The 22121-nt window shown below is 49.6% G+C and overlaps 1 protein-coding gene across 2 annotated transcripts in view; it reads left to right on the top strand.

Annotated features, from left to right (window-relative positions):
* The first annotated feature begins 12607 nt into the window (after positions 1–12607).
* C16H1orf198 (chromosome 16 C1orf198 homolog) overlaps positions 12608–22121 on the top strand; it is a 35041-nt gene continuing 25527 nt past the window's right edge. For both annotated transcript variants that reach the window (XM_057531326.1, XM_057531325.1), the window contains exon 1: positions 12608–12957. In XM_057531326.1, coding sequence (XP_057387309.1) covers positions 12625–12957 — 333 coding nt within the window. In that variant the 5' untranslated portion in view covers positions 12608–12624. The remainder of the gene's footprint in view (positions 12958–22121) is intronic.

Below are 22121 nucleotides of genomic sequence, written 5' to 3'. Positions count from 1 at the left end.
GGTCATCTCATTCTGCTATAATTTCTAAAACACTGTTCTGATTATAGAGAACCATGTATAAGGTAAATATTGAGCAGAGTCCAGATTACCCTTGAATGCCATATTGAAGTCTGACAAACCATCTCTCCAGAAGTCCAACAACAACATTAAAACACAATATTTTTTTCTTCCAGCACGGGGATAAATTGCACTTTCTTATGCCCAGCACTACATAAGGTAGTTTTTTTTGCATTTAGAAGCCATTTTGGGGGGGGGGGGGAATGTATTTTTAAACACTTCTTCTATGAAAGACAAGCAAGAAAGAATTGAAACTGTGGAAGAGGGAAAAGAATTTTCCCTCTACCCTTCTGAGTTCTTGGCTAAGACCCCTGCAACAAAAGGCAGATTAACAAGAGAAAAGCACACAGAAGTTTATTAAGATGTATACCTCAGGTATACCTGGGAGAAACCCAGGGAAAAATGAGAAACTCTCCAAGGTGGCTTAGAACTCCAGCTTAAATACCATCTCGAGCTAAAGATGAAAGAAAGAAAGGTGTGGGGTAGAAGAGTTTTGGGAGGTTACCTGGAAAAACACCGTAAACATGAGTGAGGCTTGTTATGCAGACCTGAGTCCAAGTTTTCTCCCTGGATAAGGGTCTAAAGTTGTCTAGGGGAATTAGCCTTTGTCTTTTCTGGTAGGGAGGTGAGGAGGGACAATCTTTGCAGATTTACATCCTGCTTTTAGGCAAATAGGGGGAGGGCAGGGAGCTTTTCTGGTATCTTCTTCTTCCAATTGCCTTCAGCTCAAAATAATCTTTAGAACCAAACAGCATGTTTTGGGGTGGCAGGTTCTGCTACCCTTCAAGACTAACAGAGGACACAGCAGATTTGCATCTTCCCCTCTTGTACACACTCCAGGCGCATGCTATGGAAAGGGTGGCACGGAACATCACCCACAATGCCCCCTCCGTTAATTTCTTTTTCTTTTTTTTTTTTTTTTTGCTAAGCACTGATAATTCAATAGGTAGGAATTAAGCACAGATATGATAGTATTTTGCTGACCTAGCTCAAATGGATGGGTCAAGGTGTCCACATGCCTGCACTCGAGGCCCTTAGCAGTGCCATCCAGAGCTGGGAGGGCAAAGAAGGTACCTGGGTGCCACTCCATGCCACCGATTCACGTGGAACTCCAAGGGTTCTAAAACTTCTAAATTCAAACACGGTCTTCCAGGTCTTTACGAAGGTACAGTTTTCAAGTTAGGAGGCTATGGCATATACTTTTTAAATAGTTTGTTACTCTGATTTATAACTTTTAGCTGTTGAGACACAGGGCATATGACCCTCTGCCTGCCCTCTTGCTCTGGCCCGTGAATGTCAGGGTGGCTGGCTGTGTATTCAGCACATTCTCCTGAGTCAGAGGGAGGAGAAGAAGCGGGGGCTTTGCCACACGACCGCACAGCACAAACGTCTTCAAATCATGGTTGGGATGCTCTGTGGCCGTTCTCACCACCTCTTCCCCATACCTCCCTGGCTCCTCCATCCCCCCTCTTCTAGATCCTCTTATGCTGCAAGGAAACCCTAATGCTCATTATGTCATTAGGTAGGGAATTTAGATTTCTGCATGGCATTTTGCTTTTTAGACCTTTGCTACACAAAGTGTGGTCCACAGGTCCTCAGCCTCGCCCTGGAAGCGGGGTGGAAATGCAGACTTTCAGCTGCTGAGGGGCAGTATTCACTCACTATTCCTTGGAACCCTAAGGAACGCATTTGGAGGACAGGCAGTCAGTGCTATAGGTAATCCTCAGGCAGGGAAGATGATGAGAGAACAGAAGGCCGGGGCTTGGGCCTTGGAGAAGAATAGGAAAACAGAGAAGGAATGGTGAGAAAAGCAGAAACAAATCCAGGACGGCAGCACAGCAGTGGGAGCCTGAGAGAAGAGAGTTTCCCACCAGGTCCCAGAGCCACCAGGCCTGGCTGTCTCGTTCAGCAGGGGGACCCTGAGGCTTGGCAGTTAGGGGACAGAGTACAACAGCCAGATGTGTTCGGAGGGTCTTGTCTTATAGGGCCAGAGGGCAGGGGAAGGTGACAAGAATCTGAAAGTGGTGAGAAAAAAGAATGAAATAAGTAAGGAAATAGAGAGGAATCCAGTCTACTTTTAAGAGACGAAACAGCTAGGAAATGTCCCACACACATCTGAGTGATGAAGGGACCATGGTGACAGCACAGCAGCCCCAGTGCTTTGGGGGAAGCAGAGAAGGATCTTGGGCAGAGGGTGAGAACCCAGCCAGTGTCAAAGAAAAACCAGAGCTGGACACCAGTTAAAGGGATAAAAACAGATTTTATTTGGGACTATTGCAATAGGGCAAAAGACACCTCAGTATAGAACAGGGCTCAATTCCGAATACAACATGGGCAAGTGGGAGTTGATAGCCAAGGACCAGAGTCGGGACCAGTGGATGGACAATTATGCATCCATGGAAAATTGTTATTATGGCCAAAGGTCCTCTGGGGGATGTGGGGAGGGAGTGGTGAGGAACCCTATCAGATATGGAGGGTGGAGTTCTGCTTAAACTGACTTAGCAAGGCTCTTGCTGAAACTGGATCTTACAAAGAGGTCCACAGATGGGCCTAGAGAAGGTTCAGGAGTCTGACTAAAGTTTGGCCAACAAAGAATCTTTATCCCTGGAGATGGAGGGACAGCTTTGGTCACAAGGTGCAAACACCCAGCCGTCCTCGAATAACCCTGTGCACCCCACACCCCTCTCCACATCAGGCTGCCACGGCCATCGCTCTCATCTGTCTCCCTGGGCCCAGCTCCCTGGCCTTCAGAGGTGCTGCCATCTAAGCCACAGAGGGTTTCCTTGTTTCTCAGCCTCCTGGGCTAAGTAAGGACGTTCCTGGTCTGGGTGAAGACAGGAGAGGCTCCGTGGTAAGAGGCCGCACTATCTAAAAACCCATCTGGGTGCCTTCTCCCTTGCCTATGGTTCTGAGACCATGGGAATCCTGGCAGTAGTGGCTTTTCCGAGGCAAGCCGGCGTCCCCCTTGGACCGCTGAGGCTTCTGCACTCCATGTTTCCTCCTCAAATCTAGCTCCTCCAGGCACCGAGGCTCTGCTCCCCACTCCCTCCCCACCATGGCAGCCCTCCTCCTTGGCCTGGTTTCCACTCTCCCACAATCACCCTCCCTCCCCTCCCACTCTTTGGCCTTGTGATCCCAATCTCTTCCTGCTCCTTCCTCTACCCTTCGCAGCCCATTCGTATCTTCTCTGAAGTCTGGCAGCTCCCAGAACTTCCCCTCTCGTCCTCCAGAGTGGAGGTCTCTCCACACAACGTTCCTTATGAACGCGTGCCATCCAGCCATATCCCACTCTGCTCTGGTGGTGGAATTTAATTCTGAGATCCTAATAGCTTTGAGAGCTTAATCTGTGCCAGGCGCTCTTTGAAGTACTTTATGTATGTGGAAATTTGTCCACGTCACACTGCACCAACAGTGGTGACAGTATTGGGCTGCGGGCTGCCTTGTTCCACATCCCACACGCTGCCTCTATGAAGACACGCTTTCTCTTCCCAGCCCATGACCTCCTCCACTGGGGGAGACACGGTCTTCCAGCTGGGGAACATTGGCCCCCATGGAGGAGAAGATGCAAAAGCACCCAGCAGAATGAAGGGCCAATCGTCTTTCTCAACACAGAAAAAGCAGGAAAGTTGATATCCAAGATGTTTCTGACTTATATGTACCAGTTCCATGTGTATGTAGGAGAAAGAGGGGTTTTTGTTTTTTTGAGTTTCAGAAGCTTAGCTTTGAATGTCAGGAGGCAAACACTTCATGTATGGAGCTCAGGCTATAAGGATGAGAGTGGCCGACAGCACCGTGATGGAGGTGGCAGGCTGGCGGGGCCGGGGGAGGAGAGTGATGGAGTGGACTCCTGGTGCGAGCGGGCCGGGGTGGAGACTAGTGGACCTGCAGGGGATGTTGAAGAGCCCTCTGGTGCTGCGTAACCCTGCGAAGCTGGCTTATTCTTTGGGTGGGAATTTGGAGACCGTCCTGTGTTCTCCTCCAAGGCCATGAAGTCTGTCTTCATGTTTCCCGGACCATTCACCTGTTCTCCTGGGTGAACAAGCAAGGAGAGACTCAAGTGGCATCCAAAGGATGCTTGAGAAAAAGCAGGCACCATGGCCCAGGCCAGGGCTGGGCTGCCCATGGGAGGCGGGTCCTGTGAGTGAGAGGACGTTGGCTGCAGGGTGAATGGGCACCGGGGAAACAGCAGCATGTCAGGTTCCTGCTCTGCACGTGCCGGTGGGCAGCCTCTGGGCTCCCGTGTCCTGGCTGGTAAATCTTTCCTTCACAAGGTGCTGTGAGGAGGAATGCCAGGCATGGTGAGGACTCAGTGGAGACTGCTCCCTTAGACCCACCCTGGTTACTTTGTCCACACCTATTAGACGATAAGCTGGCTGAGGGCAGGCTCTTGCTCATGCTTGCTTCCTGTGACTAGCCCTGTGTCTGGCGCACAGTGGATGAATGAACAAATGAACATCAAGGAACAGGTCGTGAGGCACGCCAGCGTGAGACACTGTCTCCGCCACTGTGTTCCCTGAGTGCAAGTAAATCACTTTTCTCTGTCTTTACTAGTTTCCCCACCATTGGGGGAAGGCAATGTAACTTCCCTCTGTTTAAAATTTTTTATTAAAAATTTTTGTATGAAGGTATAATTGACATATTAGTTCCAGGTATACAATATAATGATTCAATATCAATTGACATATTAGTTCCAGGTGTACAATATAATGATTCAATATCTCTATACATTGCAAAATGATCACCATAATAAGGCTAGTTACCATCTGTCACCATTATATAGTTATAAAAACTTTTTTCTTGTGATGAGGACTTTTAAGATTTAACCTCTTAGCAACTTTCAAATATGCAATGCAGTATTATTAAGTAGAGTCGCTGGGCTGTACATGGCATGCCCAGGACTTGTTTATCTTATAACTGGAAGTTTGTACCTTTTGACCCTCCTCACCCACTTTGGCCTCCCCTCACCCCCGCCTCTGGCAGCCACCAATCTGTTCTGTATATTTATGAGCTTGGTGTGTTTTCTTTTGTTTGTCTTTTTCTCAATAGGGGTGTTACCAGGACCTAGGTGCTAACGTGCTTACAGCACACAGAGCTTTTTAGATGAAAGTTTCTATTAAACAGATGAGCTAAGCTTCAGAAAATTCCTTGACTTTGCCCCCAAATATATGATACACAGCAAGCTTGGCTTTTATGTTTCTGACTCTGGTTTAGAGGAGAATGCAGAGCTTGTGCAATAGTTGGTTCCATCTAGCTCTTGGTTATTGATATAAAAACATAACTAATATTTCCGCAATGTGGTTTTCTTGACCTCTCTCTGGCCTCTGTTGTATGATGTTTTCAAAACAGCTTAATCAGAACTCTCCATATTTCTGGGGTTTTAGCCTAAGAGTTCTTCTAGGGACCGAGGGAGGTCACTGAAGGGTGACAGCTTATAGGTGCTGGACCAGCAGGGAGAGGGGCGGGGCTGGGGGCGGCTGTGTGGAGGCGGGCAGGGAAGCTGCCAGCGGATGGCTGGCCCATAGGCGGGCATGCAGCCACCTGTGTAACCACGATGGGCTCCTCGGAGTCACTCAGGTCAATACCCACGGTGTGCTGGTGGGCATCGATGCTACGGTCTAACCACACTACAGCGAGAGGGGATGTAGTAAGGGTCAGTGAGATGGCATTTAAACCCAACTTTCAAGAATAGGTAGAATTTGGGCAGGTGATCATGAGGAAGAAAGACTTCCTAACTAAATAGACGGCTGGGCACGGAGCTAGGAACGAGGATGAAGGTGACTGCCAGAGAGAGTTTGGGTCTAAAGTGGTAGCAAAAAGAATGAAATTGGGTCATTTGTAGAGACGTGGATGGACCTAGAGTCCGTCATACAGAGTGAACTAAGTCAGAAAGAGAAAAACAAATACCGTAAATTAATGCATATATGTGGAATCTAGAAAAATGGTATAGATTTACAGGGCAGGAATAGAGACGCAGATGTAGAGAAGGGACCTATGGACACAGGGTTGGGGGGAAGGGGTGGGTGGGATGAATCGGGAGATTAGGTTTGACTTATATACATTACCATGTGTAAAACAGATAGCTAGTGGGACGCTGCTGCATAGCACAGGGAGCTCAGCTCGGTGCTCTGTGACCACCTAGATGGGTGGGATGCGGGGGTGGGAGGGAGGTATAAGAAGGAGGGGATGTATGTATCCATACAGCTGATTCACTTCGCTGTACAGAAGAAACTAACATAACAGTGTAAAGCAACTATATCACAATAAAAAAAAAAAAAAAGGGAGACACCCAACTGGAGGCGTTGTGAAGGAGGAGGCTGGCAGAGGCAACTTGGAGGGAGTGGCTTGGAGTTGGGAAGGCTGGCCACGCCAGGATGGATGATGGGACGTGGAGTATGGTGGGGACATTGGGAAAAGGACGAAGAGATACTTCGTAGACAATTACGAATGTGACACAACTTATTTTCTGAGTCGACCTCTAGGATGAAGTTGTGAGCTGTATCACGACATGATGGGGGCCAAGTTGTTGGTGAGATTCCCTCCTCCACTCAACCTCTCATCCATCTGATAAGTATTTATTAAGGGCTCCGCTTGGGCACTGGCCAGTGACTGTCATTTACTCAAAGGCGGGAGCTGCTCTCCTTTACTTCCTGTCTTGCAGGTTAGACGGGGTCAGGTTCACTGACAACAGCACATATATTTCATATTTTCAGTGTTCAGTAGCATCTCACTCTCTGTTTGGAAATGTGAGTGACTCACAGTACTTGACAATTTTAATGTATCAAATGTATCAAACAACATCTTCACAAAAATTAAAAAATAAAATACAATCACAGAAACTTAACAGACAACGGTTTTCATTTTTCCATCGTCATTTTCATGCTCCATAGCATCTTGGTATTTTGATAATATTTCAAGTTAAAAAGATTCAAGGACATAGATCAAATCCAAACAAAGACCATAGAGTGAAAATACTATGGTCCCCGAAAGTCAGTCTTTTTAACTTGATAAAGTTTTAACCAAGTGCCTGAGCTCTGGCTAACGATGACAGAGGTAAGGAGCAAGCTGGCTAGTGTCTCCCGTGGAGCAGAGAGCTCCAGGGGGTTCTACTGAACTCCCCCAGGGAGCTTGGACAACCATCTACAGATCTCAAAGTGGTGACATCCACAAGCCAAGAAGGAGCCCATCTGACAAATGTCAGGGCAGCTGACATGAAGAGAAGAACAGAATAAAGAAAAACACATTCCACATCTGGGAGTGTGTAGAAGTTGAGAGCAGATTGTTTAGAGGAACAGAGAGAGAGGAATTCTCTTTACTTCTCAATCAATAAATCATTGCCACATAGTTTTAAAAAAATGTATATATATATATATTTATTTTGGCTGCACCAGGTCTTAGTTGCGGCACGTGGACTTCTTAGTTGCAGCATGCAGATCTTAGTTGCAGCATGCATGCGAGATCTAGTTCCCTGACCAGGGATCAAACCCGGGCCCCCTGCACTGGGAGCGTGGAGTCCTACCCACGAACTGCCAGGGAAGTCCCCATTGCCACATACTTTTATGTCTCCTCTCCATCAGCCATTTTTTATCTCCTTCATCCTCTCTCTAACTACATCTATACACTCTCAGTAAGCCAAAGATTTTATACGAATTTGAAGCCATTTCCACATTGTCTGAATTCAGGCTGCTATAAGGATATAAACAACAAATATTTATTTCTCATAGTTCTGGAAACTGGGAAGTCCAAGATCTAGGCGCCAGCAGATCCGGTGTCTGCCTGCTTCCTGGTTTGCAGATGGCCTCATGGTGTCCTCACATGGTGGGGAACAGTGAGAGAGGCAAGCTCTCTTGTATCTTCTTATCAGGGTACTATCCCATCACGAGGGCTCCACCCTCAGGTCCTAATCAGCCCCCAAAGACCCCACCTCCAAATACCATTCCATTGGGAATTAGGGCTTCAACATGTGAATTTGACCTACAGCCCATAACACACATGTACAATGCCAAAAATGTTGTTTGTTCTTCCCAGGACACAAAAGTCTATCCGAGGGGGACTTCCCTGGTGGTCCAGTGGTTAAGAATCCACCTTCCAATGCGCGGGACGCAGGTTTGATCTCTGGTTGGGGAACTAAGATCCCACATACTAAGAGGCAACTAAGTCCGCGTGCCGCAACTACTGAGCCCGTGTGCTCTGGAGCCCACACGCCGCAACTAGAGAGAAGCCCTCGCGTCACAACTAAGACCTGACGTAGCCAAAAATAAACAAATATTAAAATAAAACGGTCTATCTGAGATCAAATTATAAAGGAGACAAACTGTCTCTTTTGTGCCTACCTACTTTCTTTTCGGTGTGGGTGATCTTGAGGACTTCATTTGGGCTAGGTCTTAAGGATGGAATTTCTATAGCTGGCGACAGCGGGGTGGGAATTTCAGGTGAAGGGGGAAAACTGAACAATTGTTTCTGGACTTATTTATATTCTTACGGAGGACTAAAAATCGCAGAGGCTTTTCTAAATGGAAAATTTCGGACAGGTAGGGTCTTCTTGTCGTTTTCAAGAGGTCTTTCAGCATTTTTCACAGAGCAGTTAAGCCGGTTGTCTTTGCTATGTAAAGTATGGTGTTGACAGGGAAGGACCCAGTTCTGAGCCTCACGTGGATCATGCGGCCTTACCCAGAGAAGGTGATTCTGTTCCTGTAGGCACAGGGAGCGCCGCACACCTGCCCGGACGTGGTGACAGACCATGGCTGTGTCAGTGAAAACTCTCCCTACAATTGCAAAAATAACCCAACCCTTCAAAATATTCAAAGCACATTTCCTGCCCGTAGTAGATCTGTACAATCATCTCCTTGTCTTTTCCTTCTTGCTGCATCTCTTTTTTGTCTTGGTCAAGAACACTGCCCTACAATCATACAGGGAAGTCGGTCTTCTAAATGCACCAGGCCGACCCTCATCCATCTCCTGTTCTTTCTGGGTGTGGGAGTGAAGAACAGAGAACAGTCGTCTTTCAGGGCAGCATCTGGAATAACCAGTACCAGATGCAGGAATGAATCATCGTCCTCAGGGAGCCTGCCTGCATCCAAGCTGAAAGCGTCAGTAAGGAAGGCTGGCTTTATCTGCCAGCCGACTGCCTGCTATGTCACCAACAGATTCCCTTCCCAAAACTGTCATCTGTTTGCCACAGTGCCTGGAATTTCACCATGAGCTTCAATAACCGGCTTGCAAAATGTCACAGCTGGTCACTCGGCTCTTAGAAGCAGGGCTAGAATGCGTGCCCTGTGGTTTTCCATGAGCTGGCAGGGTCTTCGTGGGGGGAGTGGGCTCACAAATGATTTGTTTGGGACAACAAATTCATTCAACAGACATTTGTACTAACTGGCTGAGGGAGGGCCTTTCACACGTGTCACCCCCCCCCCTCATTTGACATGCTACCCTTGAAGGCTGGTATAGTTGTCCCTGTATCAAAAATGAAGGGATTGAGGCTTCAACAGGTTTTGAGCACCTCTGTGGTGGCCAGGTGCCTGACCACGGCGCCCCACTTCAGGTGCACCCGACTTCATTGCCTCTGGGCTTTTCCCCAAAGGCATTGAATCTTGGCAGCCTCCAACCCTGGGGGATGGCCTTGCTCTTCGCGTCTCTGTCAACAGGTTTTTTAAGAAAGGTACTGACCTGGGGAGAGGAGTTCCAGACCGGCAACTGTTAGCCGAGATGTCAGACGTATAATGGAAATGTTGGTGATCATCTCGGGTATTCAGTTATGATACTGAAAAAATTAGTGCTGTGTTTTACTAATGAATAATTTGGAAGCTTTAATAAACTGTAGCCATAAACCCAGTTTATTATTAATAATCCAGTAATTAACGTTAGACACATTGATCTAATGTTAGAGATTTAACAAAAGGCAAAGGAACCTCTGTTTTGTGACTCTCAGTTCCATCACATGAGGGGCGATGGGGGATGGTCTCAGGTGAATTGTTTTCCTTTGATGGCTCAGTATCTCTATCTGTAAAGAGGGGATAATCATGTAAACTGTGCAACATTCATTCATTTCTTCATTCATAATTCATTCAGCAAATAGTCACTGAACCCTTAACTCTGAGTCAGGCACATGCTTGTTCCTAAGAGTAAACAAGACAAATAAGGATCTCCCTATTGTGGAGTGTACATTCTGGTGGGGACTCAAGAACTCTTCTGAGAAAAATAGCTGAAATGCCACTGGCCAAGAAAGAGCTCCACAGTTCCAGACACCGAGAGACAGTTTAAACCTTAGTGAAAGCACTCTTTGCTATGTCTCCCTAGTTTCTAAGAAAAGCCTTCTAGGAACAAACACCAAATGCCTCAATAAAATGTTGATGCATAAAGGAATGCTCTTTGGAACAGTGCAAGGTTTTAAAGCATTTCAGAGGGTCAGTGACCACATGCTTGTCTCTTCATTTGGTGAAGAGCCCACTGGCTAAACCAAATCCACAAAGGACAAGGCACCCTGCCTCTATGCAAACTCTTGCCTAAGAAGATGCTTAGCACTTGAATCATCCCACTAGTTTACCTTACTACATATTTGGAGTTGGGCTATCTTTATTTCTTCTCTGGAGTGAATATCTATCCATCTATCTATCTGCCCATTTATCTCCTAATTTCAGCAAAGTCATCTGTCAGAGCCATTTAATTCCCCTGAGTGTCTTCTTTTAATCTGGAAGAAATTTTCTTTTAGTTACCCCTTATCACCGAGATCATGGAGTTTACATACTTTGGCTGATGTCCCTGATTTATTTCATACTATATTTATATTATGACTTCTCTAGTAATAAATTATATTTGATCTGAAACACTTCATTGGGTTGTGCTTTTCTGCAATCAACATTTATTTTTGCAATTGCTGTGAAAACCACATGCAACCAAGTTTCTAACAGCACAGAACCCTTTCTATGTGGCTTGCAAAGCAACCTTGAAGATGTTAATTAATTTTCAAGAATACATCTTTAAACATCACCCACCTTATTAAACAAGTCTTAGAGGTGAGAAAGTAGGATTCTGGTTGGTGTATTGAGCCTATATAAAATAGACTTACCTAGAGATAGAATAGTACCAAAAAACTCAACCTCCTGGCCTCATAAACAGACCTTCAAATACTGTGCAATCCAGACTATTATTTGGTGGCTTTTCCCACTGCTTTTCAGTATGGTATGCTGATAACACTGTTGAAAGCAATATGTTTTATTGCACAGCTTGTCACATTCATGGCATTCTAAAAATATTTTCTAAGGAATTCTGGGCCAGAAGATAAGGCCATCTCACATTTAAAACAGAATCCTGCAAGTTATTTCTGACTGTGTTCAGAAGTATCCAAGTGCTTTATTGTTATTATTTGAGGTAACACTGGTTTATAACACTATATAAGTTTCAGAATTATCCAAGTGTTACTTCAGAGGCAATGACCCTAAGTAACAGCTAAAATGCAGTGTTTTGTTTTAAATGTGGACATTTAGTTCTCACCTGAGACCTGTTACAGTGAAATCAGCCAGAAAGTAAAGCAGATGAGGGCTCTGTATAATTTTAATCGTGGTGCTCTGGGACACACGTCAAAATGGCCCGGCTGACCTGCCTATGAAAACTTTCTGCCGCTCTTCAGTGGGTTTGCAAACATCAAGCCGCCTAGAGCTCACGTGATTTCTGAGATTCCAAAAGAAAGCAAAGGCCCCGCGGCCGGCTCGGGGAAAACGTCTTCACCTGCAAAAGCAAAACGAAGTGCCAGGTGCACCAGCCCGCCGGCCCCAGATGCCTGCCGGCAGTTCCGCGCTGCCTTTTAGGGAAAGGCCCTGTGAGCTACCCGGCACTTCATTTCACTCCTCTCTTTAGGAGGCACGGACACTGATTTTCTTTCGCCGCTCCCGACACCAGTGCAGTCTCCCCAGCTCGTACCTTCGGCGCCCTCGCTGCCCCGAACCCCCAGCCCCCTTCCATCAGCTCACCGCGACAGGACCCTGGCCCAGGTTTGGGAGAGCTCAAAGAAAGCGAAAAAGATGGCTCGGCAGGGAAAGGGATACAATAGGCATAAGGCGGCCGGTGGCTCGGTGCAGAAATGCCGCACTTCGGAGGGAGAAAAAAGTTTCCTTTGTCAAACAAGTGACCACGTGGCGCTATGGCGGTCACCCCCAGCAGTCCCGTCAGGCCGCCAGGCGCGGACCTGGGGACGCGCCAGCCACCTCCGGCGCTGGCCGAGGGGAGCCCCGAAAAGCGGGGGGCCCGCGGGAAGCCCTGAGAGAGGGGATCGGGAGGACGCCAGGAGGCGCGAGACGCTGGCTCAGGGCGCTGCGCGGAGGGCGGGGCTCCCGGGGGGAGAGGGGCGAGGAGCGCAAGGTTCCCGGAAGCAGCGGGGCACAGGGGGCGGGACCCTCGGGGGCGGTGGCGCGGGGGGCGGGGTCCCCGGCGTTGGGCGGGCGCGGGGGGCGCGGCTTCAGGGACTGGGCGGGAGGCGGGGTCGCTGGGGCCTTGGGCGCCGGGCTCCGGGCCGCGGAAGGGCGCCGTTCGCGGGGCGGGGCGGGGCGCGGGCGGGGAGTGTCGGGCAGGCCGGGCATGGCGTCCATGGCGGCGGCGATCGCGGCCTCGCGCTCGGCCGTCATGAGTGGGAACCGGCCTCTGGACGACAGGGAGCGGAAGCGCTTCACCTACTTCTCGTCGCTGAGCCCCATGGCCAGGAAGATCATGCTGGACAAGGAGAAGATCCGGGAGAAGTACGGGCCCGAGTGGGCGCGGCTGCCGCCCGCGCAGCAGGACGAGATCATCGACCGGTGCCTGGTGGCGCCGAGCGCCCCGGCGCCCCGCGACCCCGGGGACCCCGAGGAGCTGGCGCGCTTCCCCGGCCTGCGCGGGCCCACGGGCCAGAAGGTGGTGCGCTTCGGGGACGAGGTAGGTGCGGAGCGGGCCGGGCTCCCCCGCCCCCCGAGGCGCCCCGGGCCGGGCGGACCCCTGCCCGCTAGCAGCCGCCCCGCCAGGCGCGCGGGCAGGGGCTGGAGAGGAGAAGGCGCAGGAACCGGGGTGGGTGGGACGGGCGGCCCGGAGCCGGAGGTCTGGGGCTGGGGGGCTCCCCGGGGGAGTTCGTGGAGGACCGCCGAGAGAAGGAAGGAGGTCATTCCAGACCCACCATCTGGAGCTGCCCCGCCGGGCCGCAGGGGACCCGAGACTTGTCAGACCAAAGTGCCAACAGCAAGGGATTTTAAGCCAGGCAGGCCTGGGTTCTGGTCCATTCTGCCATTTAGCTCTCTGGCCGTGGGTGACCTAACCTTTTAGAGCCTCAGTTCCCCCCGGGAATAATAATACCCACCCCAGGCCTGCCAGGGAAGGCAGTCAGCCTTTTATACGTAATAATATTAATATTTGTGATGAGTTGTGTGCGGAGAGTGAAATTGTCCAGCAAGGCAACAAGAAGGAAGAGGTGCCTTCCAAGATTAGGAGGCAAAACCCAAAGCCCTAAGATGTTTCCGAGTGAGCCCGATGTGCTGCTTAGTTTTGGGAATGAGTATGGTGGCCTCCTTTTTCCAGTGAAAAACGAGGAATCCGTTCAAATGAGCTGTCGCACGCCTTTGGTACATATAAGGGCATGCCTGGGCCTCTGACCTAGACACTCTGCTGGGACTTCTAGAGGGCCGGACATCGTGGAGGAAGAAACACTGAAACTAGAAAAAACTCAGGGGTGACCCATACTAAGTCACAAAGGCCTGAGTGTCCTGTGCTTCTCCGAAAGTCGGCCTTTTCCTGGAAATGTGTTTAACTAAAACCTGTTTGGTGCCAAATCTGTGGCTCTTTGGCCTTTCAGACTCAACTTTTGTGGTGAGGGTCAAAGTCCAAAGGAGCCAGCAGTATACAGGGAAATCCGCAGCCCTGAGAGCTTTGAGGCTGCAGGCAGGAGGGGCTGGGCTTGGAGAGGTTTTCCAAGGAAGTCGTAGACTGTGGAAGGAATTCTAGTTGAGGATGAAGTTTTAATCTGATTTTCAGGCGTGGGTGTGCTGAGACGTTTATTAATACAAAATGTTTGTGGTCATAAGCCCGCTTTCATGTGGGGGAAGTGTGAGAGGGCAGAACTATGCTTCCAACGTTGCCTTATACTGACAGAATTAAAAGAAGAGTCTTCCATGGACTTTAAACTGAAGGCTTCGCCAGGAAAAAACGAGGGTGTGGTAACGGAAGAGATGAGAATATAGGTTTAAGATGTAAGCCCAGAGCTGAAGCATTTTTAGTGTGAAAATATGCATCTCTCTAAAGACATTCGCAGGGTTGGGGCTCAGATTTGGGTGATGGAAAAGCAGGCAGCCCCTCTTTGGAAAAGTCACGAATAAATAAACTGTGAGAAGAAATAAACCTGCAGGTACTTACAGATGTTGCAGGGTCCCTGTCATTCTCCCTTAGCTTGCTGTCCAGCTAAGAATATCCACATGCCCGTTCACCATCCAAAAGCCCATGCCATGTAAGGGTCCGGTGTGGCTGATAAGGAAAGATGTGGCCAAGTGAATTTTGTGCTCCGATTCCTTAACTGGGTGCCGGACTGAGCTGTTTGCGAATTTGTAAACGCAAAGCGATTTAACGGCCAACAGAACCTTTTGCTGTGGGACCTGCACATCCTTCCAGGAGCCCAGGAGCCCTGATTTTCAGAATTGAACTCAGCTTTGCAAAACGGGTTGCGAGTACGTCCTGGAATGCCTCTGACCAACCTTTCAGCACAGATGGCGGAGAGACAGTGAGTTTGAGGACAGGTACAGAGGTACCTTGCCCAGAGCTTTTGTTGTTGTTGTCTCCCCCTGCCCTCCTGCAGCGGCTGTGTGATTTCATCCCACTAGGGAGTTTAAAATGTGTTACCTGGACTTGGCAAGAGGTTGGCACCAAAGTGGAGTTGGTGGTCTCGTGCCCAAGAGGAGGGTTGTACTTGGAGGAGGGTTGGCTCCTGCGCACAAGGGACGATGATAAGGGAATGTGGCGGATGTGGCGGGTGACCCCTCAGTATAGGCTGCTGGACAGAGTGGCCTGAATAGGTGGCCCCAGGTTTGTCCAGAAGGACCCTGAACCAGACTGAGTCAGGCACCCTGTCCCTTCCTGTTGGATCTGTCCTCAGATGTAGTCCCTGGGGCCTCCACGGCCAATCTGGCAACAGAGGATGCACCTCCTGCTTTAGCCAGCATCTGACCTTGGATGATAAGCAGGGTGGGCCCCGTAGATACTTGGGAAAGACCACCTGGGATACTGGGTTCTGAGGGCCTTTGCTAAGGCTGTAATAGAAAGCGCCTGGGCTTGGTTGTGAGTCTTGGGTTTGTTTTGGCTTCCATCTACTAACCTTTTGACTGTGGTGAACCCCTAACCTCTCTGAGCTCCTACAACGGGAAGAACATTAGCGGGATGATGGTAGAGACAGTGTCTAGGAAAGGCCTGTGGGATTAAAACATGGTTGCTGCTGGTGAGAATATGAAGGTTGTTAGCTGTTGTCTCTCCGTGTCCGCTTTTGAAAATCACTGTCATGAAATCAATAAATTCCTCCTGTTGCAGAGCCTGGAGCTGGCCACATAGAGTCCCACGTGAGAAGGAGCTCTGCCCTGCTGAGCTCCAGGGATGGGCCTCGGGGCACATACTGAAAGCTGGGCTTGCTCTGTCCACAGTGTGGCCGTGATGTGCACTGTTTCCTGATGAGCAGTCACACCCGCCTCAGATTGGGCCCCCCTTTCGGCCACCCCGAAGGACCGGGACGTCGCCTGTTTCTTTGAGTACTCTCTCCCTCATCGCCAGTAACAGTTCTGTGTCCCACGCAGCAGCGTTTGACGTCAGATCATGCCCATATGGCCTTCAAATGGGACTGCCATCCAATCACTGTTACGCGTTGAGGGAACAAACGAGTGGAAGCTTGCTTGGGCTCAGGGCTCCGCTCACGCGTCCGAGTTGCCCAGCTGGGGCCGCTCTGTGTCGGACCGGTGTGGCAGCGTGCCAGCCGCGTGTTCGTTTTTACCCTCGCTCTCTGTAAAGTGAGGAGACCAGCGTCCAGGCCCAGATCCACCCTGGCTTGGAGGACGCGCCTGCCGAAGAGAGGGAGGCTGGCTGCCTTTGCGCGTTGAAGCCGTGGAGGGTCCTGTCTGTTTCTTGGTTCTTACCACCTTGGCAGTCAATTGAGTGCCTCTTTCCCAAAGCCCAGTGTATTAGACACTAGAGCCATTCATGCTTTAGGGACGCTTGGTCTTCCCCTGATCTTCACCAGCTTTTTTCGAAATCCCTCCACGTGAACTCATGATCTCAGTACAGCTTCAGTTCAAGGCCGCCGGCCCCTCCTGCCCCCCGGTCATCTCCCCAGGCCCCTCCTGTGCAGAGAATCTAGAGCTGCTGCCGGTGGAACAGTTAATCTCTCCGCAACAGAAGAGGAGCCGCTGGCGTCCCCATACCCGGTTCTGGTCCTGCCGTAGCCGGGCTGCCCTCTTAGGGCGGGGTTCTCCCTCCACCAGGGAGCAGCTCACCGGACTTCTCTCGGGTTCACAGGCCTTGCTTGGAACAGACATGGACGTTGAGGCTTGCCCTTTGGGTCAAGGACTTGGCCTGAACATTGAAGCATGTTTGCGAATAGACGCTCTGAGTGGTCTGAATTTCCCTGTGCTTCTCAATTACGGCGTTCTTCTTCCAGCAGTAAAAGTTTTGGGAATGGCTTGCTTTGGGAGATGAAAAGTTTTCATTTTAGAGGGATTCAGCCATCACCCCAGTCTACTTCTGCCGCTTCCTGTTACCAAATAGCAAAAAAAACAAAAACAAAAACGAAGAAACAAAAAAACCCGAAAAACGAAAACCCTGACTTTTCAGGCGTGCGTCGCTCTCTGGCCCTTGCCCCTACTCCCAGACTCTTCCACTGATCTGAGCACGTTAGTGAGAGACACAGGGTTCTGAGCTCTATGTCACATTCTTGGCTCCCAACAGGCCATAAGCAAGTGAACTCAGAAGTTTGGGCAGCCGGGATATTGGCTTCTCAGGGACCTGCTTGCCTGTTTCACTTCTCTGTAAAGTAGGTGGGGCTGGGCAGGAAGGGTGTTTCCCTATGCCGGCCCCGGGGACCCTGACCTGGATGTCGCGTGCTGTAGAACACAGGCTTTAAGCCCGGGAGCCAGGCATCTCTGTCCCCTGTTCAGCAGCTTAGCATGACCCGCTGCTCGCAGAAGGAGGTGTTCTCTAGCACCTGCATCCCTCCCCCTCCTGCAGGAACCTGGAGGCTTGCTGGCTGCACTTTTACTCCAGCTGGCCTTCACCTCCTTTTCTGGGGCTGGGTCTTGGCCTCCCTGATCCCCAGATACCCTCTGCAGGCCTCTGAAGGCCCTGTGGCTTTTCCTATGCCCGTCGCCCGCCCGGCTTCTGCTCCCAGCTGGCTGACAAGGCACCTTTCCCTGAAGTGCTCAGGAGGCTGGGGGTCAGTATGGCATCCCCCCGTCCAGCAGACCTCGCTGAGCCGCTGTCATCCCGTCCATGCCCTTGGGGCTGCCTGCCAAGGGCCACCTTGCCCTCCCTCCTTAGGGTCCAGGCTGGCCAGCTGTTTGTGTTTGAACATAAACTAATTAAATGGGTATACAATTTCTAAAATAACGACCCTGTGTGTTACTGTTAAAAGTTTCAAGCAATGCAGAAAGAAGCAGCATTATGAAGCAGAAATTGGTAGTATCCTTCCAGAACTTTCCTCACTTATTCAGTCTTCGTTAGATTTGAGTTTGGTTGGATATGTGGCTTCCTGATGCAGGACCTGTGACATGTGAGGTCACCTCTTCCCCGTTCACTTCAGCAGCTTGGCTTTTATTTTTCAGCCTTTGGCACAAAAAATGAGAAATTTGAGAGTTCCTTTCTCAGCGTTTGGACTTGTTTTCTAAGGAAGGCAGAATGTGTAATTATGATTCCCACCTTCTGTCTGGCAGATGCATGCATTTTTTAGAAAAGATGACAGGGTGGACCTGGCTTTTCGTGTCCCTGCGCCTGGCATCTGTGCCCTGGTTCCAGGTAGGAGTTGAGAACACGGCCATCCTCAACCATCCAGTTGAGATGGTGAGATGGTCCTCTGCCCAGAGCAGCACCTGGCCTGGGACTCTGCATAGCTGGGGCTCCTCGGGTTGGGGGAAGTGTATTGAACAGGTGGCCTTGGGAGCTGAGGCAGCAACACAGGCTACCCCTGGCCCCTGTGGGTGTGTGGCCCAGTGGCTACCAGGGAACAGGTTTTGCAAAGAAACGACTCGCTCCTTGTCTTGCAGGGAGGGAGGGGCCAGAGCTGGGAAGCCTGTTGGCAGGTTTGGAGTCATCTTATAATTGACGGGAGTTACTTTTACACTCTAAAATGAGGGATTTCCTTAGTACCAGAAAAAGTACCCATTTCTCAGAAAAAGAAATCAAGGCCAGACCTGTCTGTTAAACTTCTGGCTCGTTCTCCTCTTCATTTCCTTAGACCTGTCCCCCACCCATCCTCCCATCACTACCTTGGCATGTTTCTGCTGAGGTCTGAGGAGGCCTGCGTTTCTGTATTTGTATTCATGGTGGAACCTGCCCAGGAGTTAAATCATAACTGCTTTTCCGTTGTTGGAACTGCCCTTTTGTACTTCCGGTGCTGGCAACCCTCTGATCTCAGCAGAATTAAATATACTACAAGTCAAAGGGGAAAACATCGATTCCATAAACATATAAACAATAGTCCCTAAGAATAACCAGTTGGTAAAAAAAAAAAAAAAAAGAGCATATTCTTCTTCTTCACTCCTCCCTTTTTTTAAGTAGACTTTATTTTTTAGAGCAGCTTTAGATTCCCAAAAACTGAGCAGGAAGTACAGAGAGTTCCCATACACCCCTGCACCCCGTGCACAACCTCCCCCAGGATCAACACCCGCACCAGAGCCGTGCATTTGTGAACGACCAGTGAACCGACACTGACACATCATGGTCACCCAGAGCCCGGAGTTTACACTTCACTCTTGATGTTGGACATTCAGTGGTTTGGACAAATGTATGAGGACACAATTCCATCATTACAGTTCTGTACAGAGTATTTTCACTGTCCTAAAAATGCTCTGCGTGCCTCCCATTCATCCCTCTCTCCCCTCCAGCCCCTAGCAACTACTTATCTTTTTACCGTCTCCACAGTTTTGCCTTTTCCAGATGTCGTATAGTTGAATCCTGGAACCTTTTCAGATTGGCTTCTGTCACTTAGTAATATACATTGAAGGTTCCTCAGTGTCTTTTCATGGCTTGACAGCTCATTCTTCCTAGTGCTGAATAGTATTCCACTGCCTGGATGGACCACAGTTCACTTAGCCATTCATAGCCGTTCACCTACCGAAGGGCATCTTGGTTGCTTCTAAGTTTTGGCATTTATGACTGAAGCTGCTGTAAGCATCCATGTGTAGGTTTTTGTGTGGACCTAAGTTTTCAACTCATTTGGCGAAATACCAAGGAGCATGATTGCCTCCCTTCTGTTTTTAATATGCTCCTGTGAATTTGAGGTACAGACCCACACTAACCAGATCAGCAGGAAGAAGGTGCTGCGGGCAGCATGTGCCAGGAGGCCCCGGCCAGCCGACCTCACTGAGGGATGAGACAGTCAGCAACACGGGGCAGCGTCGCCTGTCCTGCTCCCGCAGGCCCTGCCATCCGAGCTTCATTTCTCTAGCTTAGAGTATTTCAGAGTTTACATTTCTTACTTTTTTTTTTTGAATTTTATTTTATTTTTTACACAGCAGGTTCTTATTAGTTATCTGTTTTATACAAATTAGTGTATACATGTCAATCCGGATCTACCAGTTCATCCTCCCCCCTACCCGACCCCGCCCCCCCCGCTTTTCCTGCTTCGTGTCCATACGTTTGACCTCTACATCTGTGTCTCTGTTTCTGCCTTGCAAACCGGTTCATCTGTACCATTTTTCTAGATTCCACATATATGCGTTAATATATATTTGTTTTTCTCTTTCTGACTTAACTTCACTCTGTATGACAGTCTCTAGGTCCATCCACGTCTCTACAGATGACCCAATTTCATTCCTTTTTATGGCTGAGTAATACTCCATTGTATATGTGTACCACAACTTCTTTATCCATTCATCTGTCGATGGACATTTAGGTTGCTTCCATGACCTGGCTATTGTAAATAGTGCTGCAGTGAACCTTGGGGTGCATGTGTCTTTTTGAATTATGGCTTTCTCTGGGTATATGCCCAGTACATTTCTTACTTTTAAGCCAGGATGCCACTGTCTATCAACCAGAAACTCCCCTCATTTATGGACTTCCGGGGGCCAGTGACAATATATGGTTCCAGTGAGCACTGTTGCTGAATCACTCGAGAAAAATCAGATCTATTTCTGGGGAGCTTAATGGTTGGGATTCTAGCTTTTAGAGACTCAGCCCTCTAGGCAGCAGGAGAAATTTAACAAACAGTGGGCCATATTCTGACTACCACCTAAGAGTGTTTATTGTTTATGGTTACATACTAAGGGCATGATTAGAAATGCTGTTCCAGTAGTTTTACGTGATCTTTGAACTCTGGGGAGAATGAAATGAAAGCGGCCTTTAAACGTGATTTGCTGGGCCCTTGCTGTGTATTAGGAGACCGTTTGTGTGCCTTGCTTGATGATACTGATGCACAGGACGTGATTCTGCCTGCTCCACAGTTGGGTGGGTGAGAGCCAGCCCAGAAAGCCTCGGGCTCCTCGTGAGAGCAGCCTGAACCCAGGTTGGTTTAGTAGAAGTCCTTATTTGGGGATGATGAGAGTCACCTAGCAGTATTCATTGAGGCCACCTTGGCAGGTGGGGTGGCCTGGGAAGACAGAGGTGGGTCCCTGAGCCTGGGACGTCAGCAAGGGCAGCCTGTGTGGCCAAGTGTCCCCAGTGGGATGAGGCAGTCAGGCGTCCTGTGGAGGACTGAAGTAGGTAAGCTGCCCAAGGGGAACGGCTGCATTAGAATTACCTAGGGAGTTGTTGGTTTTCTAAAACTGTCAGGTGGGACCCACAGATTCTGCCTATTAAAACAGCACTCTAGATGATTCTTTTTTATTTTTTTTTAATGTGGGAGTTCTTGTCCTTCTAGATGAACTTGTTAATTCATTTGGTGGAATCTTTTTTTTTTTAATTAATTAATTTATCTTTGGATGTGTTGGGTCTTTGTTGCTGCACACAGGCTTTCTCTAGTTGTGGCGAGTGGGGGCTACTCTTTGTTGCGGTGCGCGGGCTTCTCATTGCGGTGGCTTCTCTTGTTGCGGAGCACAGGCTCTAGGTGCATGGGCTTCAGTAGTTGTGGCACACGGACTCAGTAGTTGTGGCTCACAGGCTCAGTAGTTGTGGCACACGGGCTCAGTAGTTGTGGCTCGCGGGCTCTAGAGCGCAGGCTCAGTAGTTGTGGCACATGGGCTTAGTTGCTCCGTGGCATGTGGGATCTTCCCGGACCAGGGCTCGAACCCGTGTCCCCTGCATTGGCAGGCGGATTCTTAACCACTGCGCCACCCGGGAAGTCCCTGAATGATTCTGATTTACAGCCAGACCTAGCACCTCTAGGCTAGGGGTGCTCTTCAGAGAGTCTTGAGTCTGGTGCCTGTGAATGACGCCGGCGTGGACCCAAGACCAGTAAGGACCCAGGAGGCGGTCATCCCCTCTGGCTACCTGGGACAGGTGTGCCAGAGAGAGGGCATCTGCAGGAAGGTGCAGTTTGTTCAGGTTGCAGAATGGTCCGCAGCCTGTCCCTCAGAGAGGCCCAGAGTGGAAGTGAGACTTTCAGAGCGCCCCAGGGGTCTCAGAAGCAGTTCTTTTGACAGTTGCAGGAAAGGTGCCGCTCCCCGTCTGCGGGCTGCTAGTGGCCTGGCTCTGTGTAGGGGGAGCTCAGAGCTGCTCTGTGACGCCCGTGCTCCTGGCTCCACTTGCTCAGGCTGACCTGTGGCCGCACTAAGGGACACCCGCTATGGGGAGTGCCACTTACAGGTGCTGTGCACCTCACACGCTTGGGACATGATGAAATTCACCGGCCCCAAAATTGGAAAGAAAGTTATAAAAGAATAAATGGCCCGTTAGTCTCCAACTTCATGAAGAGGAAAGGCTAATATTTATAA

This window comes from Balaenoptera acutorostrata, chromosome 16 (genome assembly GCF_949987535.1).
Source record: "Balaenoptera acutorostrata chromosome 16, mBalAcu1.1, whole genome shotgun sequence".
Taxonomy (NCBI): domain Eukaryota; kingdom Metazoa; phylum Chordata; class Mammalia; order Artiodactyla; family Balaenopteridae; genus Balaenoptera; species Balaenoptera acutorostrata.
This window is presented reverse-complemented; position numbering and strand designations above follow the sequence as displayed.